Raw genomic sequence first — 22556 nt, 5'->3', positions numbered from 1 at the left:
CACTGTTCTCCATCTGTTTATAAAATGACTGGGAAAGCTTATCAAATACTGTTATTGGAGTTGGAAATAAATTTTAACAGCTGAGCAAATTCACATAGACAGAGTCTATGAATAATGAGAATTGATTTTTTTTTTTTTTTCTATTTCTGTGTGTAAGTGCATGGAAACAGAGGCACTTGGAGGCAAAAGGTTGGTTGATACTGGGATGTCTATTTTCAGTTTCACTTTTTTTGGTACAGGGTCTCTCACTGAACCTGAAGCTGGGAATTTTAGTTATACTGATTTGGCAGTGAGCTTCCAGGGATCCTCCTGTTGTAGGATATTTGATCACATTGTGAACTCGGAGATTGTGTTATTTACTGGAAAAGCCTGTTTTTAGTTGTGTGTCTCAGCCTTTGCACATGGCTTAGCTATTGTAAACAGGATTAAAAAAAGTCAATCATAGGTCAAGAGGTAGATCAAGGAACCAGGTGACAGGAAGTGAACATAGGAAAAAAACCAGAGAAAGTAAGAGTCAGAGATGCAAAGGAAGTAGAAGGGAGGGACATTAGTTTGAAGAAGTTTTTTTGAGCTGAGTCAGCTGGGGAAGAAGATCAGCTCAGTGCGTGCTCGCCTCTGAGCTAGCAGGCTTTCACCCTAGCATCTGACTCCCGAGCCTTCATTGGTAAAATAAAAACAATTGAGATTTTGTTTAAAAAAAAAAAAAGTATCCTTCTGACTCTGTCTTCTGGCATTAAGGCTACAGGGGCATTGAAGTACCTGTCTCTCTTATGGGTTCTGGAAATCCAAGCTCAAGGTTTTGGGTTTTTTTGTTTTTGCATAGCAAACATTTTCCATACTTAACTACTTTCCCAGCCCCTCTCTCCCTGTTTTTGGTTTGGTTTTGTTTGACAGGTGGTCTCATACTCACAGATCAGTTTGACACATACCCCCCTCTAAGTCTTTAAGGTTTGTGCTCCCACACCCATCCCTCAGAAGCATAAATTTATTTATATAATTTCATATGTATCAGTGATTTGCCTATATGAATGTATGTATGTATGTATGTATGTGTATATATACCACATGCATGCCTGGTGTTAAAGGAGGTCAGAATAGGGCATCAGAATCATTCCCTGGAGCTGGAGTTAAAGATGGTTATGAGCCACCATATAGGTGCTGGGAACCAAAACCAGTTCTCTTACTACTGAACCATTATTTCTCAAGTCCCCAGAAATACTTGTTTTTGTTGTTGTTTTATCTATTTTTTGTTTTTGTTTTTGAGGCAGAATTTCTCTGTATACAACCTTGGATATCCTGGAGCTCACTTTGTAGACCAGGCTAGCATGTGTGCTATCAGACCTGGTTCAGAAACATTTTTTAAAAAGTGTTATGGAGTTGGAGCGATGCTCAGCTTCCAGAGGACCTGAGTTCAGTTCTCAGCAACCACATGGTGGCTCACAACCATCTGTAATGGGATCCTATGATGCCTTCTTCTGGTGTGTCTGAAAACAGTATACCCATATTTTTAAAAAAGTGTTATGTTAGTTGGGTGTAATAACAGGCCTGTAATTGCAGCTGCTCAGGAGACTGAAGCTGCTCGGGCTATACACCAAGTTCAAAGCCAATCTGGACAATTTACCGGGATTTTATCTAAAAGACTGCCATATAGAAAACCCTCAACTCAGTACTTAGCACTCTCTTAGGGTTCTACTGCTGTGAACAGATACTATGACCAAGGCAACTCTTAGGAGGACATTTAATTGGGGCTGGCTTACAGGTTCAGAGGTTCAGTTCATTATCATCAAGGCAGGAACATGGCAGCATCCAGGCAGGAATGGTGCAGGGGAAGCTGAGAGTTCTACATCTTCATCTGAAGGCTGCTAACAGAAGACTGGCTCCCAGGCAGCTAGGACAAGGGTATTAAAGTCCACACCCACAAGGTCACACCTATTCCAACAAGGCTACACCTTACAATAGTGCCACTCCCTGGGCCAAGCATATACAAACCATCACAAACACTGAAGGGAAAAAAACAGAAACATGCTGAATTATGATGCATGGTTTAATTTAAATTTATAAATTTGAGAGAACTTAAAACCGTCTCCATCTTACTAAGTTGCCTTTCTCTGTCCAGTTTTGTTTTTTTCTTTCATTAGATACATGAACTCATTTAGATACATGAACGCATATAACTGTAAGTCTGTCAGCACCATCTGCAGAGATTTGTGATTACCATTACCATTCTTAAAAATGAGCCAAAGTGATGGCTCAGTAGAGCAGGCGTTTATCATTATGCCTGATGACCTGAGTTGTATTCCTTGGGACTCACATGGCAGGAGAGAACCATCTCCTCAAAGTTGTGCCCTGACCTCTACACACTGTGGCATGCCTTTGCCTATAAACACACATACATATGGAATAAATAAAATAAAAATTTTAAAAATGGCTTGTATTGTAGGAGCAACAACAATATTGGTATCGACAGCATCTACTTAGTTTGCAGCAGAGGACAAAGGTGCATTTGCCGGGGCATAAAAAGGGTCTTGTCACAGCAAAGGATGTACCAGAACCCATAAAAGAAGAAGCTCCAGTGCCGGCTACCAGTCAGATCGCAGAGCCTCTTCCAGCCGAGGAGCCCCCATTACCACCTCCCAATGAAGAGGTGCCACCTCCGCTCCCGCCTGAGGAACCCCAGGTAATCGTTTCATGTTTATTCAGTCATCTAAGTTTTGTCTGATTTGTTTGTGAACACTTTTGTCATGAATGGATGTATATTTTCATGTGCTCAGGAGCCTGTAAAATTCTACTTTTGAAGTAACCGGATGTCAGTTTATCAGGTTTAGCAAAGGAATTGTGGGAAAGTTGACTGAGAGTGAAGCATTAAGATACTCTTGAATAGAGTGTCTCAGCACAAAAGAGAAATGTCCATGTGTGTTCATGATCACAATACAGAGAAGTCGTTTATCTTTGGCTTTTAGGGTCAGTTGCCCAAACACTGCCACTGATGATGGTGATTCTGAACAGATTAGCTAATCATTCTCTACTATTTTATTATTATTATTTTATTATTATTTTACTATTCTCATCTGGAGAATGGATATATTCATTCATAGTAGCCTTCTTATAGCATTGAAAGCATTAAAAATGACTGTCTTTGTCACATTGAACATGGTGACTGAAGCATGGAAAGTCCCCACATTAGTGGAATGTTGTTCTCACAACTTTACTGAACTGTAGGTATATCGTAGTCCACTAGTGAACAGTGACAGGGAGAGGGGGTAGGGGGGAGGAAGGCACAGGGGTTCTCTACTGCTCAGTGGGTTAAAAGTACTAGATGTGTCTATTCACTTCCTGCTGGGGAAATGGTTGTCCTACCATCCACAATAACTATGTAGATAGAGATTTGTGTTTTGTCTAAATGTAGGATAGCTGTTCTCAGTTAGCCTGAGTTGGAGGGATTCTGGACCCGATTGATTTGGTTGCTGTTTTATGACTTAGAAAGGTTTATATTTCTCATATTTAGTCAGAAGACCCAGAAGAGGATGCTAGGTTAAAACAGTTGCAGGCTGCAGCGGCACACTGGCAGCAGCACCAGCAGCATCGGGTCGGCTTCCAGTATCAGGGAATAATGCAGAGGCATACTCAGTTACAGCAGATCCTACAGCAGTACCAGCAAGTTATCCAGCACTCACCACACATACAGGTAAGTGTTTCCAAGAATGCATAAAGGATTTGTTGCTCCAAAAAGAGATGTGAGTGTGAAAAACTAACGATAAAGAAGTAGTGACGGAGCTGTTTGAAAAGGTACTAGAATGTCGAGGGCACTGGAAAGGGTGGTGTTGTAATGGAATTTCTTGAAGGAGGAGGGTTAGATAGAATGGGTCTCTTAGAGTACAATTGCTAAGAGATTGCACTCTGTAGGGGAAACAACCTATGGGCACACACCTAAGCAGTATAAGTGATAGCATATCACTATAGCATAAGTGATCGACTTAGGTGTTTGTCTTACGTTTAAGGTATAATTTTTTTGTCTATGATATAGTAATGGATTTCCCTTTTTTGGTTCTTCCAGACAGAGTTTTCCTGTTTTAGCTCTAGCTGTCCTGGAGTTCCAGCTTTAAACCAAGCTGACCTTGAATTCAGGTTGTCTGCCTCTGCATCCCAAGCAGTAGGGGTAATAGTGTGCACCTCCACTGCCTGGCTGCATTTTCAAATTTTTGAAATAATCCTTAGTAACATTGAAACCTATTCATTGCTGAGATAGCTGTTTGCCTTAGGGTGTGGTTGGTTTTTCCAAATGTGATGTTTAGCCCAAAGGGAAAAAATGATCATCACTGAAAGGGTCTAGCAGTTTTATCTTTCCCCTTGGAAATTGTTTTTAATTTCCTAAATTTCATGTAGTCTTGATTTAGTAATGTAAGTTAGAAGAACTAATCCTTACATGGCTGTCTTGAAAGAATATTTGTCCTTTATTTGTAGACCATGTCTTTTGATGTGCAGCTGCGACATTATGAGATGCAGCAGCAACAGTTTCAACATCTCTATCAAGAATGGGAGCGAGAGTTTCAGCTGTGGGAGGAACAGCTCCATTCCTATCCTCATAAAGATCAGCTCCAGGAGTATGAGAAGCAGTGGAAAACATGGCACGGACATATGAAAGCCACTCAGACCTATCTCCAGGAGAAAGTCAACTCATTTCAGACTGTGAAGAACCAGTACATGGGGAACATGTCAATGCCACCTCCATTTGTCCCATATTCTCAGATGCCTCCACCTCTGCCAACCATGCCTCCTCCAGTCTTACCTCCATCATTGCCACCACCAGTGATGCCCCCTGCCCTACCTACCACCATACCACCACCTGGCATGCCTCCACCTGTGATGCCACCTTCTCTACCCACCTCTGTTCCCCCACCAGGAATGCCTCCATCTCTTTCTTCAGCAGGACCACCTCCAGTTCTTCCCCCACCTTCCCTGTCTTCAGCAGGGCCACCACCAGTCCTCCCCCCACCGTCTCTGCCTGGAGCACCACCCGTCCTGCCCCTCCCACCGTTATCTTCAGCCACACCTCCCCCAGGAATACCTCCCCCTGGAGTTCCACAGGGGATGCCTCCTCAGTTAACAGCCCCAGTTCTACCAACCTCTGGTTCTCAGAACTCACAGGTCCCAGAAAAACCTAGACAAGCACTGCTTCCCACACCTGTGTCTTTTGGTTCAACCCCACCTTCACCATATCACCCTCCACCTCAATCAGAACAAGTGAATTCCAAACCTCTGAACAAGGCATTCTCATCTGAGCAAGGACTGGGCGAGTCTTCTGCTCTATCTCAATCCATCATTGCAGCTAAGGACACACCAGTGAAGTCAGGTGGACTGCTTGCAGACCCTCCTAAGGGCAGTTTCTTGGAAGGTCCGAGAGGTCCAAGGTAGGTCAGTGCTCTTACTGTGGCTAATTTTATATAAGCTGTAGTGGAATCCAAAGATTATACAGTTTTTGTGTTTCCTTTGTACTTGTATGTATACACTCATGACTTTACAGTTAAATTGTTAATATTATTTGCTAATTCAACCTGACATGACTTAGAAAAGATTGCATATTTCTGTTTCTTTATGTAACTACTTTTATCTTATCTGGCTATAATAGTCTAGAATGAGTGTACTTTAGAGTAATGCTGACCACTTTTTACTGACTTGGCAGTTTTAGACATAATATTTTAAGCCAACTAGAATGGCCCACTCACTTGGGAAGTAGAGGCAGGGGGGAATTAGGATTTCAAGGATTACCCTGAGCTATATGTTAAATCAAGCCCAGGCTGGGTCTGGGATATATGACATACTGCCTCATAAAACAAAAAGGATAAGACAGAGACAGAAAGAATGGGAATAATACTTTAAACTTACCTGTTTTCCTTTTTGTTTGGCAAATAATTGAATTAGCAAGATCATTTGCTAGATTAGTATAAGGGTAATTAGGACGTCTTAGAAAACCATGTTCTACAGATGCCACATGTCTTAGGGTTTTACTGCTGTGAACAGACACCATGACCAAGGCAACTCTTACAAAGGATAACCTATAGTTGGGGCTGGCTTACAGGTTCAGAGGTTCAGTCCATTATCATCAAGGCAGGAACATGGCAGCATCCAGGCAGGCATGGTGCAAGAATAGCTGAGAGTTCTACATCTTCATCTGAAGGCTGCTAGAATACTGGCTCCCAGGAAGCTAGGAGTAGGGTCTTAAACCCATGCCCACAATGACACACCTATTCCAACAAGGCCATACCTTTCAACAGTGCTACTCCCTGGGCCAAGCATATACAAACCATCACACCAAGTTCCTGCTTTTACTCAAAATAGTCAACAGAAGAAAAGTTACAAAATTCCTGCCACCCTTCCACCTTGCATACTTTATATTTTCCTTAGGGAGATGTCTGTCTTTTCTTTAAACCATATAGTTAATTAGTTAGTTAGTTAGTTAGAAAAAAATAGTGGTCGCTGTTTTGTTTTCCTTTAAAAAGCATTAAATTCAGCAAGGAATGGTGTTTTATGCCTGCAAGCCTAGTATTCAAGAGGCTAAGTCATGAGCTTGGGAAAAGTTCCTGCTACTGTGTGTGGTGACCTGAGTTCTGTTTCTAAAACCCACATGATGGGCAGAGAGAACTGTCTTCTGTCAGTTGTCCTCGGACCACCGTATGGGCCAAAGAGGATGTGCGCCCACATACATACAGAATGTAATTTAAAAAGGAAAAAGAAAAGCCGTGCATCCTATGCCTGGGCTACATAGACAGTACGGAAAGCTTGGTCTGCACACCAAGCCCTTCTCTCTCAAACTAAACATGCTAAATTCACGTTTCCAAGCCTAGAAGAGTCCATTTTTCTCTCGGGGTGAACATAAATGTCAAGTTTTCTATGGAAAATTTTGTTTTGTTTTGAGGCAAGGTCTTGCTAAGTAACTCTGACTGGCCTGCAACTTGCTATGTAGACCAGGCTAGTTTTGATCTGTCTGCCTCTGCTTCCCCAGTTCTGGGATAAAAGGTGTCCACCACCACATCTAGCTGGAAAAATATTTTAATAGGTTTCTTTTTCCTGGTCAGAAATTATAGTGGAAAAAAAATTATATATATATATATATATATATATATATATATATATATATATACACACACACACACACACACACACACACACACATACACACACAAAATTTAGTTCTATTGGGAGATTTAAAATATATACAGGATCATACTGAAAGTTTTATAATTTCCTTTTTGCCATTTATTTGTATATTAGTTTCTGGTTTCAGGGTCAGTGCATTGAGATCATTTTAAATTTAAGCCTCTAATATTTAATACCTGGCTTTTACAAAGCCCTGGGTCTGATCCCTGGCACCATATTAACTGAGTAGGATGGTACATGCTTGTTTTCCCAGCATTTAGGAAGTAGAGGTAGGAGGATCAGAATTTCAAGCCTAGTCCTTGGCTATATAGTAACTTTGAAGACAGCCTGAGCTACAGGAGACCCTGTATCTAAAGGGAAAAAAAAATGTATCTTGTGTTTGTTCCCCAATTTAAAGTTCTGAGACTAACATGCGTCAAAACTCCATTCAAAATTGAAGCTCAGAAAAAATTAAATGTAATTAATATGAATTCCTCTGTGTACTCTGAAGCCATATTAGAACTTTATGTCCATGTTTACCTTGGGGAGTCTTGTAAGTAACCTGTGATACTAGGTGAGTTATTTCACATTACCATCTACAAACTGGAGTGGAGAAGATAGCTAACTTGCTAGGTCAGGGTTGCATGACTGGGACATAGAGCTGAGGCACTACCCAAAGCAAACTTCTTTAAGCACTGTGTGGAATGCCCGTCATTCAGATTCATGCTGTCATGACTACGTTTCTGCTGTTTGTTCATTTGCAATATAGCTCATCTTGTTGATTTGAATTCATGTCTGTCTCTTGGATCAAGCTTTGCCTTTTAGCAACTGGTTATCAGAGACATGTAGTCTTACCACCTCATAAAACGTGTTTCCAGCTCCCTTGGTCTCTCTCACATGGTTTTCTTTTTTTGACTACCAAATATAGGACCTATTTTAAGTTCTTCCCTCAGGTACAATTAATAATCATAATGCTAAAGAATTTTAGGAGTTATCTATTGTAGTTCTTCTGGCAGCCCATGTTCATTTGTATTTTAGCTTGCTATGATATGTCTTGTCTACATCACCTTAGTATATAAATCATCTCAATGATTTCATGACTATAAAGGGGTAAAGAATGCTGAAACTTGGGCTAATTATAAATGAATTACCAGGGTCAATGAGAAGGTGTTTGGTGGTTAAGGTAATTGCCAGAGTGTGATCCTCAGAACCTAAATACTGATTGGCACAGGTTGTCCTTGACTTCAGCGTGCATGCTGTGACTTGCATGTGCCTGCACACATATACACAAACACAAATAAATGATAAATTGTATAAAAATCTTTTAAAAATAATAAATTGTCCTAGACACTTGTTCTAGTTGAGATGAGATTGGAATCACAGCCTTCTGATGCATTTTTAAGATCATTGTATTTTTTTATGGCAAGAGGTTGATGGGCTGAGCTTGAATATTGGCGTGTAAATAAAGGAACATTGGCTTTTAAAACTTTTGATTGTTTTAGAAAGGTTTTTAAACACTAAGTCTATTTCTATAATGTCTATCTGTTCTAGATCTGCCTCTGTGGAGCAACACAGAGTGGGTTATTTTATTCTTTTTCCACAGAGCATTATTACAGATACTAAAAACTGTTCTTTTATCTCAGTGACTTAACTTACCTGTTCTTTCTGTCAGCCATATAAACTCAAATTCTTTCCACATTCTTAATGGTTCTAGCTTTTTCCTGCTTCATTTTTAGGAGCTGGTGATTTGTTGGTCTCCTTCACAATGAACACTTACTCAGGGCCTTAGGATCATGGGGCCTGTTTACAACCTAATTCTATATATTGTAAATATATATTTTTAAGGATTTACTTTATTTGTTTATTTATTTATTTACTTGTTTATATTTATATGCATATTAACATGCATACAGGTGCCCGAGAACAGCAGAAGAAAGCACTTGGATCTTCTACAGCTGGAGTTATAGGTGTCTATTAGCCCCTGATATGTATGCCGAGAGTCAAACTCTGGTCCTATCAACTGCAACTTTTTTTTTTCAATTAGTTTGATTTGTTGATGTCATTTCTTGAGACAGAGATACAGGTTGACCTGGAATTCATTGTGTAGAACTCCTAGAGTAGTTGCAAACTCTTAATCCTCCTGCTTCAGCCTCCTCAGTGCTAAGGTGGTAGGCATGCACCACCATGCTGCAAACTTGACATGGTTGGGTTTTTAGCCCTAAAACTGAATTCTGCTTATGCTGTCTTTTGCCAACATTAGTTTGTCTCATTTTCATTTCTGCCCATCTTCTTCCTTTACTCATACATTCTTATGTTTTGTTTTGCAAGACAAGGTTTCTTTGTGTAATTCTGGCTATCATGGAACTTGCTTTGCTGGCCCCAAACTCAAGAGTTCTGCCTGCTTCTGCCTCCTGAATGGTGGGATTAAAGTTGTGGGCCACCTGGCCCAGCCTACTCATACAGCTCTTAAAGAGACAAGTTAGTGAGCATTACTCAGAAACATATTTTTTGTTCTATATAACTGAGTTTAAAACAAAATCAACAAGAAGCTGATTACTCAAGGAGATTGAGTTAGAACAATCTACACATTTCAGGTTCTGTTATGAATGTATAAGGGATCTGTAAGCCACACTGGAAAAAAAAATGTTCTAAAACAAAACTGGTAGAAAGACAAGAATTGAGAATGGAGCTGAACTGATTTACTAAAACCACAGCAGTAGAATTTAGCTTCTGTAAAATGCATTAAAGAATTACAGAAGTCCAGATTGAGGCGGCTTTCTAAACTCTGAAGGTGTCTTAGTCGACTGACAAAAGCATCTCACAGTGTATTATATTGTTTGTGTGTGTGTGTGTGTGTGTGTGTGTGTGTTTTCATTGGTTCTCATTGTAGATGAAGTATCCTTGTGCTTGTCAGGTCTCACTAAGTGAATTTGAGTTCCCCAGAACTTGTATTTTTCAGTAATGAAACTTGGTCTTGATTGTAAATGTAGAAAAGTACCAGGTTATTATATACAGCACTATGAATTTTCACAAAGAAACACTCATGTCATCACCACTCAGATCAAGAAATAAAAATTACTAGTGTTTAAGTAGTCTTCCTCAGTGGGCTGAAGAGATAGCTCAGGAGTTAAAGGCATTTGTTGCTCTTGCAGAGGACCTAAGTTCAATTCTCAAAACTCAGGGTGGTTTGCAAACATCCTTAACTCCAGTTCCAGGTGATCCAGTACCCACTTCTGACTTCTGTGAGCACGAAGCATGTACATGGTATATAAACATACACGCAGGCAAAGCAAACATAAAAGGAATAAATTGAAGTTTTAAAAAAGTCCTCTTTATCCTTCTTAGTCATTTCCCCCAACCCAAAGATGACCACTATACTGTCTTGTATACCATGGGTTGCCTATTTTTTGAGCTTTATTATTAATGGGATCATATTTTACATATTCTTGAATATGGTGTATTTCACTTAATATTATAATGTGAGATTGTGTCATGCACAACATTCTCATCTCTGGGGAATTGTCCATTAATATGATTTTTATCAGAACCTGTTTATTCTAATATCAGTTATGATTAAAAATGTTGAAATGTCTAGTGTATCTATATATCTGTTTAGTTTATGTGTATGAATATGCACTCATTGCAGCCTGCTGTGGAGGTCAGAGGACAACTTGTAGGAGCTGGTTCTCTCTCTCCTTCTACCCAGGGATGGCACCTAGGCCATGAGGCTTGACAGCCAGTGTCTTTACCCACTGAGCCGTCTGATTGGCCTGCAATATGTCTTCTGGTGCTGAATATATCTTGACTTGCCTGAATGTATGCATGTGCTTTTGTTAAGATATTCTGTATGAGTAGCTGTAGTCATGCTCTATGTTCTGTTTGCATTTGTCGTTTTCACTTGACTGTTGCTGTCATATTCATGCCGTGCTTTGCAACTGTTGCAGTGGTTTGTTCTTTCTTGTTCCTGTACAGCTTGCCATTGTGTGGACATAGCACAGTTTACTTAAGGGATTGCAATTGTTTGGCCATAGGGTCTGCTCTGTACATGTTCTACACTGTTACATATTGTTAGATGGGTTTTCAGAAAGGTGGTTTTAATTTATCCTTTAAACAGTATTATTTCAGAGTCTTTTGTTCTGCTTTATTACTTTTTTAACCTCCGTGTCAACTCTTAGTATATTGTTAAACTTACAAAATATTAGCTGCCTTGGATGGTTAATGCTATTGTGATAAAAGTTGGAAATTTGTATTTTTTGATACTGCTTGCCATTCCATCATCACTGGGTTAAATTTCCTCCTATATGAAATGCTAATTCAAGGGGTTTTTTTATTAGACTATTTTTCTATTTCTTACTGATATATAGAATTTTTTATGTATTCTAGGAACTAGTTCTTAATCTATTACATGTATTACAGGTTTCTCGGTCTATAGCACTTACTTTAACTCACGGTTATAGAAGAAACGGTGTCATTGTTGCCTATCTAGGTTCAGGGGACCCCCTTTAGCTTAAATTTTACAAAAGAATTTAAAAGGATGGTAAAAAAACAATTTTGAAGTTTTAATAAATGTTTTTTAAGAGTAAATTTATTTTGTATCAAATAGTTTGACACATAAAATCATAAAGGATAATTGTCATTGTATTTTTTTTTTAGAGAATCAAGATGGTCCAAATTCTTGCCACAAATATGCATTAAAAGTCTTTCCTGTTTAATGACTAAGAGGTGGCAGTACTGCATGCCTTCTATTGATAAGAATGTGTTGCTATTTAAAGGAAGGGGACTGGGCTGGAGAAATGGCTCAGCAATAAGAATAGTGGCTGCTGTTCCAGAGGACCTGGGTTCAATTCCAGCACCCACATGGCAGCTCACAGCTGATCTAGAGATTAAGCATTCTGTTTGACATGCATGAAAACAAAATACCCATATATAATAAATAAATGGAATTTATTGTTTACTTATTGGTTCTTGAGCTGAAGATTTGTGGTTGGCAGATTCACTTACATGATAAATCAGATTTGACTTTTAGAGCCTGGAATTTTGGCCTCTGCACATATCTTTTGATTCTAATGACTTTTTTTAAAAAAAATATTTTGTGTGTTGGGGTGTTTTGCTTATATGTATGTCTGTGTTCCATGTGCATGCCTGGTGTTGGTAGAGACCAGAAGAGGTTGTTAGACTTCCTGTAACTAGAGTTACAGATGGTTGTGAGCCACATAGGTACTGGCAATCTAAGGCAGGTCTTCCAGAAGAGCAGCCAGTGCTCTTAACTACTGAGCCATCTCTCCAGCTCCCAAGTTGTAGTGAATTTGAAGCAGCTTTATCTGTCAGCTTTCTTCCCTTTATTACTTCAGTCAGGAAATGGAAGTTTTGAGTTTGCATTGTGCTTAATGAAGCCTCAAAGCAGTGTGATATTTTGGATAATTCTAAGGTGATAACGTTTTCTTTTATCTTTGTTTCATTCTGTTCAATGATTTTGTGTTGTAATTGTATCCTTATTTTGGTCTTTTAAAGCATAATTAAGAAAAATTAATGTTATGTGTAATCAAATCTAGGATAAGGAAATTATGGAGTGTTTCAGGATATATGGGGAAATCACTAAAATCTCAATTTTTCTAAGTTTAAGAAAGAATTTGATGATTCCAAATGATAGTTGCAAGATAATATACACATTACTCTATTTTTTATTACATTTATTGTGTCTGTGTGTGGGAGTGGAGATTACAGGACGTGTGGGAATTGGGTCTTTCCTTCCATTGCATGAGACCTGAGTACAGCACACAGGCTTAACGGCAAGCACATTTGCCTACTGAGCTGTCTCACTGGCCCTTTTCTGTCTTTTAAAACTTAAATTTTTGTTTGTTTATAAGGTAGACCTAAAAGGATAACTGTTAATGAAATATGTTTTTATATATAACTACAGCTATTAAGAATTTTTCTAAAACTAAAATTGTACATGAAACACTAAGGTTTAATAATACCCCTTTATTTTGGTCCATTTTTAAATTTTATATGTCTGTATGTTTTGCCTGGATATATTTGTACTACATGGTGCCTGGTGCTTTTTATTTCTGGGAAGGGATTGACTGAAGGTCTCTGTGTGTAGCCCTGGCTGGCCTGAAACTCTATGGTAGACCAGGTAGACCTCGAACTCAGTGGTCACTTTGCCTGTGTCTTTCAAGTGCTAGGATTAAAGGCATGTGATGTCAGACCTGCTATGCCTGGTGCTCTCAGAGTTCAGAAGATGGTTTCAGATCTAGACCTAGAGTTCTGGGTGGTCCTGAGCCACTGAATGTGTCCTGGTAACGGATCTCAAGTCCTTTTCTAAAGCACCAAGTTTTCTTAGCCACTGAGTCATCTCTCTAGCCCAGTGGTTCTCAGCCTTCTTATTGCTGTGACTGGTTAATACAGTTCCTTGTATTGTGGTGACCCCCAGCCATAACATTATTTCATTGCTACTTCATAACTGTAATTTTGCTACTGTTATGAATTATAATGTAAATATCTGATATACAGGATGATATCAAAAGGGGTTGTGACCCACATGTTAAAAGCCACTGCCGTAGTTCTTGTGGCTACACCACTATTATTTGCTCATGGTTTGCTAAATAACTCTACATCTATGCTGGTCCAAGCAGCCCTAATTAAACTCCGTGGGATGCAAATGCAGATATGAAGGAAGAGGTCATTGTTGGAAAGAAGGGCTTCATTGGGAGTAGTTGGGGCAGAAGAAGGTAATGGGAGGGACATGTGGTCAAAATACTTCATACATATTTGAAAAAAATTGTTTTAAGTTATAAGTTCTTTAAAAAGATGCACGTTCCATTGTTGGTAATCTCCCATGCATCTAGTAGTTGAGCAGAGTTTCATAACTGAGTTTAGCAAACAGGTATTTGGTTTGGTTTGTTTTTTTTTAAAGATTTATTTATGTGAGTACACGGTTACTGTCTTCAGACACACCAGAAGAGGGCATGGGATCCCATTACGGATGGTTGTGAGCCACCATGTAGTTGCTGGGAATTGAACTCAGGACCTCTGGAAGAGCAGTCAGTGCTCCTAACCACTGAGCCAACTCTCCATCCCTAGCAAACAGGTTTTATCAGTGCTGTCTCAGTACAATGTTCAGCACTTTTAACTATTTTCATTGCCACCAACTTGTTCTCCTGAAATCTCACACAAAAACCACTCAAATGTATACCCAGTCCAACTTAGGATGGTATGCCATCTCCTGGTGAATAAATCTTGATTTTTATAAGAGCACAGAATGATTGGCTCTTCCTGCTCTGAGCAGTCCCTCTAGAGTGGGGAGCACTCTAGAGAGACTGCCAAGTGGCAGGTTTTTCCTGGGCTTTGTGTGCCTCAGCCTTGGTTCTTCCAGGCCTGGATCACAAGGCCTTTCTATTCCAAGGCCACTAACCACATGCGTGAGCAGCTTGTTGCACCTTTTATTTGGGGAAGCTGGATAAACACTTTAACTCCTGTCTTTCCTCCACATCTCAGATACTGAGGAGTCCTGACCCGTTTGGATTCTGCAGGCAGCCAGTCATATTTTTATTTTATCTTCTGCTGCCAGCACAGTTCTGAAAATTGCTGCTTGTAATTTTGTTGTTGTTGTCCTTTGTCTTACAGAATTTACAAACAAGGGCCAAGGATATAACACACTTGTCAGAGTATTTCTCTGGCATGTAGAGGCTTTTGTTGAATCTCAACAACTCTACAAACTGGATTGGTGGACTATGCTTGTATATATAATCCCCACACTAGGGAGATAGAGGCAGGATCAAAAGTTATCTTTGAGTACATAAGGAGTTTAAGGCCAGCCTGGGCTAGAGACTCTGTCTATAAAGACAAAGCAAAACACATTTTTAGAAATAGTTCAAACCTAAGATTCTGGTCTACTACCTTCTCTTTATTGTGTGTTTATACATATTCTACTTTCTTATGATATTTTTGTAAAGTATCAGCCAGGTAGGCTGAACTTCATTATCAGATCCTTTTCCTTATGTTTCTGATTGCACTTGTTCCTGGGGAGATTTTAATACCTAGCATGATACCTAGACAACCAAAAGTACTCTAATCCTTTCCCCGAAAAGGAAGTCTTTGGTGCAGTGGTGGCAGCATTCCATATCAGTGTTGGCCACCATTCCATATTCTTTACTCCTCGCAGCAGGCACCTCAGCTGAGCCGGATTTTTTTGTTGTTGGCTGAGAGAGAGAGAGACAGAGAGACAGAGAGACAGAGAGACAGAGAGACAGAGACAGAGAGAGAAGGAATGATGATGATGATGATGATGATGATGATGATGATGATGATGATGATGATGATTTGTATGTGTATGCCAGAAGAAGATTCCTTGGAACTGGAATTACAGGTGGCAGTGAGCTGCCTGCATGGGTGCTGGGAACTGATTCTGGTCCTCTGCAAGAACAGCTGTCACTCTTAAATGCTAAGCCATCTTCCAAGCCTATTTTGTTTTATTTTGTGGGTGTGTCTTTTGTGGTGTGTGATACATATGTGGATGTACATGTGTGGTATGTGTATGGGAGCTAGAAATGGACATTGGATGTCGTTCTTTCACAATCTGTGTTTACTGAGGCCGAGGCTCTCACTGAATTCAAAGCTGGCTAATCTGGCTAAGTTAGCTAGCCAGTTTGTCCCAGCGATTCCTGACTCAAGTAAACTGCCATAGTCACTCATCATTGTTTATTTGTTTTTATGCATATGATTGTTTGCCTACATTTATGCATGTGGACCTCATGCTTGCCTGTTACCTGCACAGGTCAGAAGAAGCTATCAGATCCTGGGACTGGAGTTGTGGGTAGTTGTAAGCCACCGTGTGGGTACTAGAACCTGAACCCAGGTCCTCTGCAAGAGCAAGTCTTAAAACTGAGCCATCACCCAGCTCTCCATCCAGTTTGTATGCGGTGCTGGAGCTCTGAACTCCAAGCTTCACACTTGCACTGCAAGCCTTTCATCCACTGAGCCATCTCTGCAGCCCACCCTTTAATTGTCGGGCATGGAAGTAATGAGGGCTGTCTTGAATCTCCTGCACTTCAGACATATTCTTTACCTCATGTGGCTCAGTGTCCTCCCAGAAGTTAGGATTAGCAGAATGTGGTGGCACACACCTGTAATCCTAGAATGTATACTGACACAGGAGGGTCATGGCTTCTAGGCCAGCTCTGATTACACGATCAGACCCTGTCTCAGACGGGATCAGCTACTCTCAGTCAGTACAACACCTTCCACTTTGTTGATTCAGAACCTCAAAGCTGTAATCTCAGCTTCTGTTTCTTAAGGTTAGTGCTGGTTCCCTGCTATAAAAGTAATCCCTCTGTCTGAAACCAAGACCTTTTTACACTAGCAAAGCCCAAAGTGACAGAGATTGAGAGTTAAATATTTTGCTGAAATTACTTTTATTGTTCATCATTGGTTTCCCACACAGTGACACAAAAACCCTTCATTAAAGGCATGAAAAGTGTTGACTGCTCCATAGTCACCTAAACTATAAACTTTGCCATCATCTTAAATGCTTCCTTTTCTGTACTTACTTAGTTCCCACTGGCTATAAAATGTTGTCAGTTCTAACTTTATATCATTACGTTGCTGTTACCTTCCTTCTTTTACCCAAATTGTTGATCATGAGTTCTATTGGCCTGCTGGGGCTGCTTAGTGAGGCCCTATCTCAAACAAATAAGATCAATTACTCTGTAAACTTTCTTCCTCTTCATTAGTTTTTAAAAACTAACATTTGAAAAGTTGGACTGTATTAAGTGACTTTTAAGCAGTTATGAAGTAACTAAACTCTGTATTAACCAGTTGAATTAATTAATCAACCTTACAGAGGGCAGAATCTAACAGATTAAAAATGTATTCTCTCAGGATTTCTGCAGTGACTTAGGAACGTGGGTTCTTTACTGTTTGCTTCCCCAGCCCTTTGTGCAGTGCCCCTACTTACATAGTGCAGTGTAGTTGTTTGGAAGCAGCATTAAAAAAGGAATTGTGAAGAGGAAGCCCTAATATTTACAAGGACAACCCAGAAGGTATGTCAATCATTTTCAGTTCTTTTGCCAGAGCTTGGTGCAAGTTGTAGCTCTAAGAGAGGTTGAAGAAGAGTCTGGAGTCTACGTTAAGATTACAGTGGGGAGGCTGAATTCCAGTTGGAAAGGGAGTGAGTTTGGAGATGGTCAGTACCTGCCATACAAGGCAAACAAGCAAGTTCTTTTGCAAACTGACAGTCACCTGCCTCTGCCTTCATCCTTAGCATGCTTTCTTTCTATGCATCCTTTTCTGCTCTCCTCTGCTTCAGCCACACTAAACCATTTGCATTTCCAAACACAATATGTGCTTCTCTGCCCTTTTCTCTCTCATATTGCTTTCTTAGTCTGAGGTCCCCTTGCCATACTATTTCTGTCATCACTAACACCCTGACATCTCAGGTGCTGCCCTTCAAGTCTCAGCGAAGCATTGTGCTTTGTAAACCTTTTGCAGGGCAGGACTCTTCTCACCTGAGTGGGGCTGACTATTCTCTGCCTGTTGGTTTTTCACCTATTGACACTTTACTAACACTTATGGGTTTTGTTTTGTTTTTTTTAATTTGATTGTTGATTCTGAAGGCCCCGACAACATTTTCTTATGTCCTATGTGTAGCATACTGTCTATTGGAAGGAACATTTCTTTAATTAGTGAGTGGTCCACAGCAAACAAATTTCTGTTCAGACTTTGAAAAACTTAAGAGAAAACTGGTGTGTGTGTGTGTGTCAGTGTGTGTCAGAGAGAGAGAGAGAAAGAGGTGTGTACATGTATGTATGACATGTATGTACATGTGTGTATGACATTAATGAAGATTTTTGTGCTGGCTCCTACAATATTTACAATTATATTGTATTTTCCTGTTAATTGTTTTATACTTGGTTTTTAGTTATAATTTAACTTTAAAAGTACTCATGGTTATGGAATTATTATTATTATTTTTTAAAAGGAATGGACTATGCCATGTACCAAGGTACAATACTTATCATTACTTCTTAACATTTCAGTAGGTCCGTCTTGCTGGAGATTGGTTGAGGTATGTTAGATAATGCTGATATGAGTTCTACATCTAGACCTGAGGTCTTCCAAGCACTGCTGCCTTAACGTTCGGATTTTGATAGGTGACATGGGATTTGCTAATGATTGAGAGTCACTGTTAAAAACCAAGTCTAAGGCAAGAGTGCCTTAAATAATCTTACGTGGAGAATTTTCTTTTCCTGCTTAACTGTCTTGAGTAATATCTTTTGTTTTACTTGTAGATTTGATGGTCCTCGAAGATTTGAGGATTTAGGGTCAAGGTGTGAAGGACCGAGACCCAAAGGGCCTCGTTTTGAAGGAAATCGCCCCGATGGGCCAAGACCCAGATATGAAAGTCACCCAGCAGAGGGCACTAAAAGCAAATGGGGAACGATTCCCCGGGGCCCAGCATCTCAATTTTATATAACTCCCAATACATCCCTAAGTCCTCGACAGAGTGGACCACAGTGGAAAGGCCCCAAAGCAACTGTCGGACAGCAGCAGCAGCAGCCTAAGCAGCAACCTAAGTCACAAGCAGAACCTCTTTCAGGAAACAAAGAGCCATTAGCAGACACAAGTAGTAACCAGCAGAAGAATTTAAAAATTCAATCAGCTGCATTTTCCATTTCTGCAGATGTCAAGGATACCAAGGCGGCTCAGTCAAATGAGAATCTAAGCGACTCTCAACAAGAGCCACCTAAAAGCCAAGTCTCGGAAGGGCCCATAGAGCCCTCTAATTGGAACCAGAATTCTCAAAGTATGGAGACTGAAATGGACAAAGCCCAAGGTGTTACGCACCCTGTATCCCTTGCAAGTAAACCTGTACCTACTCAATCTACTTTCCCCTCAAAAGTAGGGAGCGTGGAGGGAGGAGCCGCAGCAGCAGCAGCAGCATTGACTGCAGATGATTTCAAACCTTTGGGTGTTGGTTTGTCCCACTCAGAAAACCACCAAGAAAAAGATCTTCCTCAGTCAGACAGCAGAGAAAATAGATTAGAAGGCAATAAAAGCAGCAGCTCATCTTACAGAGGTCCTGGGCAAAACCGAGTGGAAGATTCACGGGATAAAGGATTAGTAAACAGAGGTCGTGGCCAGACAATTAATCGAGGTCCAGGTCTGATTAAGCAAGAAGATTTCCATGATAAAATGATGGGTAGAAGAGAAGACAGTCGTGAGAAAATGAACAGAGGAGAAGGCAGCCGGGATAGAGTGTTTGTGAGGCCAGGAAGCAGTCGGGAAAAAATACCAGGTGGCCTACAAGACAGCCAGGACAGTAGAGCCAACAGCCGAGAAAGGGGGCCACCTCGCAGGGCTGGCAGTCAGGAGAGAGGACCTCCTCGAAGGGCTGGAAGTAGAGAGCAAGTACCCCCTCAAAGAGCTGGGAGCAGGGAGAGGGGACCACCTCGGGGGCCAGGTAGTCGAGAAAGGGGATTAGGAAGGCCAGATTTTGGTCATGATAAAGTTTCATTCAGACTAGAACCAGGAGATGGTGGAGACAAAATGTATCCTTATCACCGAGATGAACCTTCTAGGGCTTCGTGGACCCATGGAGAAGAGAGAGGACATGAAGAGTTCCCATTAGATGGTAGAAATGCTCCAATTGAGCGAGAAAGACTGGATGACTGGGATAGAAAGAGATACTGGAGAGAGTGTGAACGTGACTATCAAGATGATACACTAGATTCATACAGCAGAGAGGACAGGTTCTCAGCGCCACCATCTCGGTCTCATGATGGAGACAGGCGAGGCCCTTGGTGGGATGATTGGGAAAGAGACCAGGCTATGGATGAGGGGTATAGTAGGGAGATGGACAGGGACTTAGACAGAGATGTGGATCGGATTAGAAGGCCCGTGGATGTGTATGATAGGAATGTGGATAACGAGTGGGACAGAGATTATGGGAGACCACTGGATGAACAAGAATCACAGTTTCGTGAACGGGATATTCCACCTCTTCCACCTTTACCACCCCTCCCACCTCTTCCACCTTTGGATAGATATCGGGATGATAGATGGAGAGAAGAAAGAAATCGAGACCATGGGTATGACCGAGATTTCCGTGATAGGGGTGAGTTGAGAATTCGAGAGTATCCAGAAAGAGGAGATACATGGCGGGAAAAGCGAGATTATGTTCCTGACAGAATGGACTGGGAAAGAGAACGGTTGTCAGACAGATGGTACCCATCTGATGTGGATAGACATTCCCCCATGGCGGAACATATGCCGTCCTCACATCATTCCTCTGAAATGATGGGGTCCGATGCAAACTTAGACTCTGACCCAGGCCTTGGAGGGGTAATGGTTCTCAGTCAGAGGCAGCACGAAATCATTTTGAAAGCTGCACAAGAATTGAAAATGCTTCGGTAAGTTGACTCCTTAAGATCGTTTCTTTTAGTTGAAACAGATTTTCATACTGCTCTTTTTTAAATGAAGTACCTTTTTTGTTTTTGTTTGTTTATTTGTTTGTTTGATTGATTGGTTTTTCAAGACAAGTTTCTCCGTGTAGCCATGCATGTCTTGGAACTCGTTCTGTAGGCCAGGCTGGCCTCAAACTCAAGAAATCCTCCTGCCTCTGCCACTCAAGTGCTAGGATTAAAGGTGTGTGCCACCACTGTCCAACTAAATGAAGTGTTTTAATGGAATCTTTTAACCCTGTTTCTTACCATACTTTGAATTCGTATTTCTGGTTATTCAGTGCTGTTTTGGGGTTAGGATGGGCATTTGGAAACTGTGTTAATTATTTACATATGTCCTAGGGTGTGCAAATTGATTGCTGTTCTTGGCCGTTGTAGATGTGTTGCTGGCATGCCCTGAGTGTGCATGTCTCAAGTGTTAAAACTGAACATTTCAGGACTCTGGGTTTCATGGGGCTTTGCATCTTGAGCCTTTGTTGTTTTCAGTAGGCAGCTCCTGTTCTTTGGCATTGGATCTGATAGGCTGCACGTCCCTACTGTTTGATGGACTGGTGGAAGGTGCTTTATTTTCTCTGCCGGAGTTACAAATGGTTGTCTGGGAGTGTCTTGAGATTTTTCTGACTACTGATACTTTGTTTTGGGGATGTTTATCTTTGGTTTTAACTGGAAGCAGATTTTTCTTCTTGTATTTGCATTGTGTAGTTGGATTTTTTTAAAACCTACAATCAACTGTATGGGCATTATATAATGTTTCTCATATAGCTACAATAGTAAGGCTTTTTTATTTTTGTTTTTTTTTTTTCCAAACAGGTTTTTGAGAAAAATAAATGGTTAATTTTTTGATAGATTCTGATGTGTTTGCTTCGTATGTCAATTCTGGTCTATATTTGTGGGTTATACTATTTGAATTTGTAACTGAAACATTAGTACTAGAAAAAATGTGATGGTAAAGCATAACTGTAGGTAAGAATGAAAGTCTGGAAGTTCCCGGGGCAAAACGGTCCCTTGAGTCTGTTGTCTGAGGTGGTCCTTGCTCCTTTTTTCTAGATCACTCATGAGCATGACATGAGGCTTGCTGCAGAACATTTAGCTACCTGCTTCTAAATTGTGGTCACTTTTAATTCACATAACTGTTCTGGGCACTGCACTGACCCTCCCATCTTAACCTTGTCTGTCTAAAGGCTTGCAAAGAAAAATAGTATCATTCCCATTTCATAGTACACTAAGACTTGCTAAAAATTCACTTGGTTATTAAATGCAGACCCAGAATTTGAACTCTGTCTGACTCTGAAATCTATGTTTTTATGAAGAACATAAAACTGATTGGTGATTGGTTACTAAACTGCCAGTTTCTTTCCTTTCTTTACTTAAAATTACTTTTTCATTTGTTGTTGCTTTGCATAGAATTGCTGGATGAAAGGTGCTGCATGTTCATCCTTTTTTCCTTCAACCCCTTCCTAGGCAACAAAACCTAACCAAAATCTGTGAGCTAACGAATAATAATGACCATAGAGCGCATCTGTTATATTATGTATGCCTTTCTAGAACAAGGAGTACAATAAGCAGTGTTTACATGAGCCAGTAACAACCCATATGTACTTTGTGTATATTATATAGTGGATATTGTAAATGCAGACGGTAGAAATTATAAGAAAAAGTAGAGGGATGTCAGCTAGGGATTAAAATAAAGGAGTATATAATTAATCTTTAGAAATACAGAATATTATTTTTAAGAATATAGACCTGTGTGTATTCTCAGCATCTAAAGCAAATAGTAAACTAATATGCATTTAAGAGTCAGACAAGTGGGGCTGGAGAGATGGCTTAGTGGTTAAGAGACTGACTGCCCTTTCAGAGGAGTCAAGTTTGTATATATACTTAGCCCCGGCTTGGCAACTCTGTATAAACTGCCTCTACAACTGTCTTGTGTCACCAGTTCCAAGAGGATCCACTGCCCTCTTC

The 22556-nt window shown here is 40.3% G+C and overlaps 1 protein-coding gene across 8 annotated transcripts in view; it reads left to right on the top strand.

Moving 5' to 3' along the window:
• Positions 1–22556, top strand: part of Ylpm1 (YLP motif containing 1) — an 86724-nt gene that overhangs the window by 12241 nt on the left and 51927 nt on the right. For 7 of the 8 annotated variants that reach the window (XR_013106696.1, XR_013106695.1, XR_013106700.1 and 4 more), the window contains exons 2-5: positions 2441–2677; positions 3506–3685; positions 4462–5408; positions 18423–20543. Coding sequence is in view for 2 of the 8 variants with exons in the window: in XM_076921649.1 (XP_076777764.1) it covers positions 2441–2677; positions 3506–3685; positions 4462–5408; positions 18423–20543 (3485 nt within the window). In the remaining 6 variants the exon portion in view is untranslated. The remainder of the gene's footprint in view (positions 1–2440; positions 2678–3505; positions 3686–4461; positions 5409–18422; positions 20544–22556) is intronic. The other variant, XM_076921650.1, reaches the window with a different exon arrangement.

This window comes from Arvicanthis niloticus, chromosome 23 (genome assembly GCF_011762505.2).
Source record: "Arvicanthis niloticus isolate mArvNil1 chromosome 23, mArvNil1.pat.X, whole genome shotgun sequence".
NCBI classification, from domain to species: Eukaryota; Metazoa; Chordata; class Mammalia; order Rodentia; family Muridae; genus Arvicanthis; species Arvicanthis niloticus.
Note: the sequence above shows the minus strand (reverse complement) of the source record. Positions and strands in the feature narration are given on the sequence as shown.